This window comes from Triturus cristatus, chromosome 10 (genome assembly GCF_964204655.1).
Source record: "Triturus cristatus chromosome 10, aTriCri1.1, whole genome shotgun sequence".
NCBI lineage: Eukaryota > Metazoa > Chordata > Amphibia > Caudata > Salamandridae > Triturus > Triturus cristatus.
The window spans coordinates 1,230,816,681-1,230,825,437 of NC_140593.1; the positions used below are offsets into that span (position 1 = coordinate 1,230,816,681).

The 8,757-nt window shown below is 49.5% G+C and overlaps 1 protein-coding gene across 1 annotated transcript; it reads left to right on the forward strand.

The window, feature by feature from the left end:
* Positions 1 to 1,522: 1,522 nt before the first annotated feature.
* LOC146797151 (three prime repair exonuclease 2-like) lies at positions 1,523 to 6,397 on the forward strand. The gene is made up of 2 exons (XM_085629826.1): positions 1,523 to 1,651; positions 4,485 to 6,397. Exon 2 carries the CDS (start codon positions 4,513 to 4,515, stop codon positions 5,200 to 5,202), a length of 690 nt encoding a protein of 229 aa, XP_085485952.1. The 5' UTR covers positions 1,523 to 1,651; positions 4,485 to 4,512; the 3' UTR covers positions 5,203 to 6,397.
* Positions 6,398 to 8,757: the final 2,360 nt, after the last annotated feature.

An 8,757-nucleotide genomic window follows, 5' to 3' on the forward strand; every position in this document is an offset into this window, starting at 1 on the left:
ACATATATATTCATACTCACACGCATTTACAAGTCTCCATTATAGAAAAGCTGTGGCAGGACCTCCATCCTGAGACCCCCCATAGCCCCCCTCCTACTCTGTCTTCCTTCTACTTCCCGGGCAGACACAAAGCCGCGCCCGAGCACTTCACAGGTCTTTAAAAAGACCATTTGCATGTTGATGAGGCCTCGCTGTTGTTTCACTCCTTCTAAGAGCCCCTGCAGCTCCACTCTGCCTAGATTCAGCCCCCCCCCCCGAAATCAGCGCCACTCTGCCTACTGTTTAAAGATTCAGCCCCCCCGAAATTTTTGCTAGCCCCCCCCCCCCCCCCCCCCCCCCCCGAAATGTGGCTCTAGTTGCGCCTCTGGCTCCCCCCATACGTCTTTGAAAGTAAAGTTGACAAATGAAATCTCTTTAGCGGCCTCCCTTGAAATGAGAGTAAAAGTTTCGTTTCTGCTTTGCAGGATGACTTTGTCTTTGTCCTAAAACCGGGACATTTCTTGAAACTTAGGGAAGCGTCGGGACGTTGTGACAGTCCTCTCAAAACTGGGACTGTCCGGGGAAATCCGGGACGTCTGGTCACCCTAGTCAGAGTATGGCAGTCTACACCCCCCCCCCCCACTCTGAGGCTCCCCCTCCCCCACTCTGAGCCCCCCTCCCAGACAGCGGCAGTTGATGGCCAGACGCCCAGCAAGGGTCACTAGTAAACTGTGCACATAGGAGTGTAAACACACCGGCCGCTGGGTGGCGCCCGAGCCGAAAACATTTCCTACAAACTAGTCCATGAGCCACAGCAAGGGGTAGAAAACAGACGGGGACATATTAATAAAAGACAATTCTACCAGTTAAAAATGAAAAACAAACTCAACCGGTTTAATAGGAAAATTTCGTAGCAATAAGCAGGAGGGACAGGTTCAGTGACCAGCACACCGCACAGCTGGAACTGAGACACCCCCACCCCCCCACCAGCTAAACTTTATCACAGCAGCCTCGTAAACACACGCGTGTTACTCATGCATCGCATCTAAAGCCTTGTGGGCATGATGTGAGGGGCAGGGACTCCGCAGTTCGAGGGCATGAGGTGTGGGGGGGGGGGGGGGGGGTGTACACCGCTCGTCCTATAAGGGGATGGGGGGTGGGGGCTTCGCCGCTTCGCCTGGCAGTGGGTCCAGCAGCAGAGCTCGGATGCGCCCCTCAAAAAGGCTGGGCACATCTGGGGGGGGGGGGGGATTCGGTGCCACACTCTCACCCTCTGCTACCTTCCCTGTGCCAGCCTGGCCTGGCTGCGCAGAGTGTCACGGAGGGTGGCAGGGATAATGGAGGGGGAGGGGGGCGCTAGAGGGCCCAGGGGGTCTTTAGGGGCAGGGGTTTCAGCAGGAAGGGGTGCAACAGGCATGTAGCGGTTGGTGGCATTCGCAAGCAGTGTGGCAGTGACAAGGGGCGGTGCCTCCAGTGGGAGGGGCTTCAGCGAGGCGGCGTAGCACTGCCAAAGGGGGGTGCCTCCTTGAGGGAGTGACGTCCAGGAGGGGGCGCGGCTCGCGGACACTACAAGACAGTGTCTGCCCGAACATGCCCCCGTCAGTGCTCCTGGAGATCTGCTCTCTCTGCCAGCCCTCTCCGTGCCCTCCAGCCCCAGTGCCAGTCTCAGCCGGTAAGTGCGTCTCCGTACACAGATCCAACAGCAGGCTGGGGCCAAGGTGTGTGTGGGGGGGGGGGGGGGATTTACTGCACGGGAGCTCCTTTGCGTACCCGGAAGTTGTCACTGTAATTCTGGTGGAGAATAAACTGCATATGCGGCGCCCAGTCTGAACTGTACATGATGTGCTATTTATCAGATTCGGGACGAATCGATGTCTCCTGCTTGGATGCTGGCTCCGAAGTGCAGAATCGCAGCACTTTACAGTACTAGAAATGGAATGCAGAAGTGCCGGTACCCGGTGTATAAAGTATCTGTGTGATGTCAGAAGTGCCGGTACTCAGTATAACAGAGTACCTGTGAGATCTCAGAAGTGCCGGCACTCAGTATAGCAGAGTGCCTGTGAGATCTCAGAAGTGCCGGCACTCAGTATAGCAGAGTGCCTGTGAGATCTCAGAAGTGTCGGAACTCAGTATAGCAGAGTGCCTGTGAGATCTCAGAAGTGCCGGCACTCAGTATAGCAGAGTACCTGTGAGATCTCAGAAGTGCCGGCACTCAGTATAGCAGAGTACCTGTGTGATCTCAGAAGTGCCGGCACTCAGTATAGTAGAGTACCTGTGAGATCTCAGAAGTGTCGGCACTCAGTATAGCAGAGTGTCTATGTGATCTCAGAAGTGCCGGCACTCAGTATAGCAGAGTACCTGTGAGATCTCAGAAGTGCCGGCACTCAGTATAGCAGAGTACCTGTGTGATCTCAGAAGTGCCGGCACTCAGTATAGTAGAGTACCTGTGAGATCTCAGAAGTGCCGGCACTCAGTATAGCAGAGTGTCTATGTGATCTCAGAAGTGCCGGTACTCAGTATAGCAGAGTGCCTGTGAGATCTCAGAAGTGCCGGCACTCAGTATAGCAGAGTACCTGTGTGATGTCAGAAGTGCCGGTACTCAGTATAGCAGAGTACCTGTGTGATGTCAGAAGTGCCGGTACTCAGTATAGCAGAGTACCTGTGTGATGTCAAAAGTGCCGGCACTCAGTATAGCAGAGTGCCTGTGAGATCTCAGAAGTGCCGGTACTCAGTATAGCAGAGTACCTGTGTGATGTCAAAAGTGCCGGCACTCAGTATAGCAGAGTGCCTGTGAGATCTCAGAAGTGCCGGCACTCAGTGCAGTCTGGGATCTCTGCTATTTACCTGTAGACTGAGTGGTGCATACTCTCTGTGGACCTGGAGGGGGTCGGTGAGATGCTATTTGTACCCTCAGGTCGTGGAGAGGGCAGTGAGGTCGTGAGTGTCTCTATAGACCTGGGGATTGTTGGGATGCAATATGTACCTTCATGTCCCAGAGGGGGCTGTGAGGTCGTGAGTATCTCTGTGGACCTGGAGGGGGTCGGTGAGATGCTATATGTCCCTCCAGGTCGTGTAGGGTTCAGTCAGGTCATGATCGCCCGTAAGGGCCTGCAGGACGCTCTCGGGTCCCCTGTATCTCCATGGTCCGGGCGGATGGTGCGTAAGTTCTCTCTTCGAAGAAAGGGGTGCTCAGGTAGACCTCACCCCCAGAGCCTCTCTCAGAGAGCTTTGTCGGGGTGCAGAGTGCCTCTGGCGCCTTGCCTGTGCGCCCCAGTTTCACTGCCCTCGACAGGCCTACGAGAATCTACTCACCCCCTCGCTGTGGCACGCCAGATTGTACCCGGCTGAGGTGAGGGAGCTTGACCTGGAAAGGAACAGGTTTCCTGTTAAAGACGCCTTTAAATCTTGCTTTTATCTGGTCACATTTGTTGTCTGTTCAAGAACAAAGGTCAAATGTAGGTTTATCTCTTTACTAATGGCCGCTTATCTCCTCCTGGCAGGCGGTGTTTACTTTTCCTTCTCTCACTGCAGTTAGAGGTTCTTGTAAAGTGAGCTGTCTGAGAATAATTGAGATAGCTGTAGGATGTCAGGTTTTCTTTCTAACACACAGCATTCAAATACCTTGTAAATAAATACTACAAATATTTCGAAATATGTCAGAAATTACAAAAGGAATTTTTTTTGTAATTCAGAAGTGTGATGCAACAAAGATTTAAATAGGAGCAAAACAAACCAGAGCACTTTATTGGGTGATGTGCAAATGACAAATATTTGCAGAATCCTGATTCCCAAATATGATTGCGTGTGCACTGTAGAGTGTTATCAGTTAAACCGCATGTCACTTGCACATGTTGTGGCCATTCCACTGGAAAATGTGCTGATTGCAAATGGCAGGGTGCTGCCACTTCATACTTTAGTTATGTTTTTATTTAAAGTGATAGTTTTTAAACATGATTTGAGAAACATTCCTGCCCTGATGGCAGCGCTGTCAATGAACGAAGGGGCAGGTCGGGGGTCGTGGGAATCCTGTATGCGGCTAGATTCGTATTATATTTGGAGCAAAAGTTTAGTCTACTGAATCAAACATACTCATTTTTCGTGCAGCAGACGGGCCGATCAAACCTATTTGAAGGAGCTGTCACATGTGAGAAGGAAGGAAATGGCGGCTCAGTGAATGACATTTTTTTTACTAGTATCACATCATTTGAAACTAGTTTATGGGTCAAGAGCATTATAATTAGGTCAAGTAGATTATTCAAGGCACTAGACCTGCAGGTCTGGAAACACTTGCATCCTTTTTCAAGCCATGCTCGGCCTGGCTCCGCCCTGGAGCTCCCTTCCGCGGTTGCGTAAGAACAGCACACGCGGCTTTCTTGGACAGATGTTATTATGTTCTTGTCAAATCATTCCTCCTTTGTTTATCTTACTTGATATTTTTTGCTACTGTCTCATTCCTTTATGTTTTTAAGTTCCTCCATTAACACACCTCTTTGTTTTTTTTCCAGGCACCATCTTCATTATCTGAGCGCCGCCATGTCTGCCTCAATAAAAACCTTCGTCTTCTTCGACCTGGAGACCACGGGCCTTCCCCAGGACCACCCCAAGGTGACTGAGATCTGCCTGGTGGCCGTCCATCGCTGCTCGGTGGAGAACCCTTCACAGGATCCAGCCACTGGTGTGCCACAGCTGCCCCGCATCCTGGACAAGCTCTGCCTCTTCATGGATCCCGGGAAGACCGTGACCCCCAAAGCCGCAGAGATCACGGGGCTCAACAACAGCAACCTGAGCAACAGCGAGAAGCAGACCTTCGATGCCCGCACGGTGGCCCTGATCCAGGATTTCCTGCAGCGCCAGGCCCAGCCCGTCTGCCTAGTGGCCCACAACGGCAACAACTTTGACTTCCCACTGCTCAAGGCCGAGCTGGAGCACCAGGGCCAAGACTTGGTTGGCCAAGTCTACTGTCTGGACACCATGAAGGCTTTGCAAGACCTGGACGGCTTCGCTTGCCCACCAGCCAGGGGTTCCTACTCACTGAGTGCCCTCTACAAGCGCTTCTTCAAGGAGGACCCCAAAGACTCGCACTTTGCTGAAGGGGACGTGCTGGCCATGCTGGTGGTCTTCCTCTACAAGGCGTCGGAGCTCCTAGAGTGGGCCAGCACCAAATGCGGCACCTGGGCAGCGGTGAAGCCCATGTACAACGCCCAACTTCAGCAGACCAGCTAAGATGGACTTCACCCTCAAAAGAGCTCCTTGGACTCCATGCTTTCCACTAACACCTGTTTTATCGACCTTGGAGGGAAGAAATGCTGGCTCTGCCCTGCTTGGAACCAGCATGCTGATAAAAAGTCGGGGCACTGCCCAGAGCCATTTTACGGGCAGTGAATCTTCTTTTTAAATAAATACATTTGTGACCCTTCCCATGAAACTGTGCAAGTCTACACGCATCAGCGTATCCTACCCCTCGCCCAAAAAATAAGCGAAAGAGAAATGTAATCCAGAAGATATATCTGAACAGACCCAGCAATAGTCCCCCTGTTAAAAATTCCCACGCCCCAGAAATGTAACAGACACCCCAAAATACAAACTGCAAAGGTGGGGGTGGTGGGGGAGGAAAGGATTGTAGGTTTGTATTATTTATTCAAACTGGTCTTTTTATTATGATGTGTTTTAGGTCATTTTAACTTTCTAGAGAGATTTTAATGTAGCTAAATGAGTTCGAAGAGGGTAATTTAAGGTGGTAGAAGGCTTGTTCGCGTCATATCCTGGTGCCAGAGGTCAGGTTGGCCAGTCCTGCCCTTCTGGGCCAGGGAGAAGCTGTTGTAACGCGGCACAGTCTCACAAACATGAAACGTGGTGAACAGCACTGCGCCCTTACCAGTCCTCTGACGTTGTAAAGTTGATACGTACTACACCGCCTTGAGCAGTGCCGTCCATTCGTAGCAAGACAGCACTGTGCCCTGATCACAGCCGTCCATTAGTAACAGCAGCTGTGGAGCTGATAAACAGCACAGCGCCCACATGGCACAGATAAGATCACAGGAGCTAACAGGATAGGACGTGGCTCGTGGGTCTGTAAACCTTTTCTGACATCACCGTTTACATGTGTGTAATGCTGCTGCATCTGTAGTATATGTTTAATTAAGCAGTTCTCATAGTATTGTATTATGTGTTTAATTAAGCAGTTTTTTGTGCATTGTATTATGTGTTAATTAAGCAGTTCTCTGTGCATTGTATTATGTGCTAATGAAGCAGTTCTCTGGGTATTGTGGTATGTGTTAATTAATCAGTTCTCTGTGTATATCCAAGATGGCTGCCATTCATGGGCCCCTTGTACACTGCACTGTAGCCCAGCGTGTGCTGTTTATAAACATTCATTCAATAAAGCCCAGATGTAATAAACTACGTTCTCGTGTCTTCATTTCATCTCGTGTTTTGTGACTGGCAGGTGTCTGTGCAGTCTGCCAGGGGGCCCCATCACTCTGCTTTCGGTGGTCCAGGGGTGACATTTCCATCGGTTCAGAGGCTCGCACTGCAGGCGGACTCCTATTGGCTGTGGACTTGCCATGGGTTGTGTGAACGGGTCTGTGTCACACACCCCTAGAAAGGTAACTCAGTTACTCACCGCTAACCTTTATTTCTCCGAGTCAAGGTTTCCTCGTCCCAGCCCTCACCAGTGACTATACACCCAGGCTGTTCAAAAATAATCCTGGCCCCCTGTTCTACCTCCGTGACAAAATAGTTGCCCAGAGATTTTCATTTTTAATTTGTGTTTTTGGATCATTAGAAAATAATTGAGCTTGGGTAGACATTGCTGATCCGGGCCAAATTTTTCTGGACGACAAGTGTTGCAGTGACGATGCAATATTTCAGGAACCATGAGGCCTTTATACTTCATTTTGGTGTCAAAACATAGGTTTTGGGGCTCCAGTAGATTTATAGAGACAGTAAATAACTCCTCAGAACAACCCTTCCTCCATTTTCCAAAAAGGTGGCTATAATAGAGGAAGGAGAGACATATATCGAAATGAAACAAATAATAATGGTTTTTAAACCTTTTATGTATACACCAAACAATGTTTATGATCTGAATATGGAAAAAATGTTTATCACTCCTGTTTTAGCCACAGTTTCATAGTTCACTTTATTTGTTTGTTTCGGCAATTGCCAGTGGTACATTTGCAGAGAGCTGAACATTTCAGAGGTGCATATCGACAGGGACATCTTTTTGTAGCACAGGTTTTGTAAGTACATGTACTGAGGGATTGATGTTCGTAGGTTTTAGCGCCCCATCCATATCTTCTGAACCAAATTCACACAGATCTTTCTCTACTTATGCCCCATCCAAAACATTTGCTCATCTTCTGATCAAGTGGAACGCTCTTTTAATGTGTCCACGCACAGAATATGACGTCGGCGGAAGGTCCCTGAGCGGGACTGATCTCTTGAACTCACTGCATCGAAGATCTTTGAATGTGTGACAGTCAGTTTTCTCGTTTTCCACTCATGCACAAGGTATTTTTCTGTCTTTAAAGTCACATTTTTTCTGTCTCAGCAAATCCTTTTATAAACTTCACAGGTTCGGAAGTTAAATCTCCAAGGGGCATATCAGCAAGGGCATTATCGCCGCTTTAGTGGCACTTTTTGCCACTAAAACGGCGATAATCTTAACGCCCAATCAGCATGGACACGTTACTGCGTGTTTCCATGCATTTTCGCCATTTCCCTGAACGCCCAGCTGAGCATCTCTAATGAGATGCAAAGTGGGCGTTCTTCCCCCAAATAAAGGAAGAAATGTCGCTAAGCGACATTTCTCCTATTATCTAGCTTCACGCTAACCTGCAGAGCGATAAGAAAAGTAGCGCTAACCGCGGTTATCGCTACTTTTCTTACGACTGCTTTTAATCTGACTTAGCCATGATATCCAATGGAAGGTGGATATAATGGTTAAGTCTGTCCTGCCCTATCACCAACGTTTCGCCAATCATCGTGCGATTATCGCTGGATTTCCAGCAATAAACGCACAATATGTAGCTATCGCTGGTATTTCTATCGCTTTTGAGATAAGCGTCGCTGATAGCGCGCTATCTGAGCGTTAGAAACCAGCGATAGCCGGCGATAATTATCCTAGCGCTAAGTGCGCTTAGCGATAATTATCGGCGGTTGTTGGTGATATGCCCCCAAGTTATGTTAAAATGTTGCTCATAGTGTCATCACCCGTAAGAATGTGTGCCTTGATGAGAACACTGGGCGTCTCTGGGTCAAGTTCCTTGTTCAGAATATGAAGCGGGATTGAGTCTTTTCTCACCTGTTCCACAACATCTCCATCATCCTGACAGCCCGTTACTTATAAACATTTCAACAAATCTAAGCAGCACAATAACAACATCCGCAGCGGCGGCGCCTCAGCTAGGGCGGAGGAGCGTCGCCCCACTGCTTGTAAGCCGTGTCACTATCGAAAAAAAATAATAATAACTCAATTTTATTATGATAGTATTTGTTCCTTCTTCTTTGCGGCGGGCTGATCTGCGCTCCGAGCAGGAGAGGGGAGGAGTGGTCTGCCCACTCTAAGTGCGCATAAATGTTTGGCCTTCTCTCGCGGGCTGGCCAGTTTTGCGCACTTTGCATGTTCTCCACGCAGGCTGCATTACAGCCTGGGTGGAGAACATGCCTAGACCCCATCTGAGCGCCGAACCAGGGCGCTCAGACCAATCACAATGCTGCATTTCAGCGCCGTGACTGGTCAGGGGAGCCTGGGTGCCATCTGATTCCTGTAGCCCG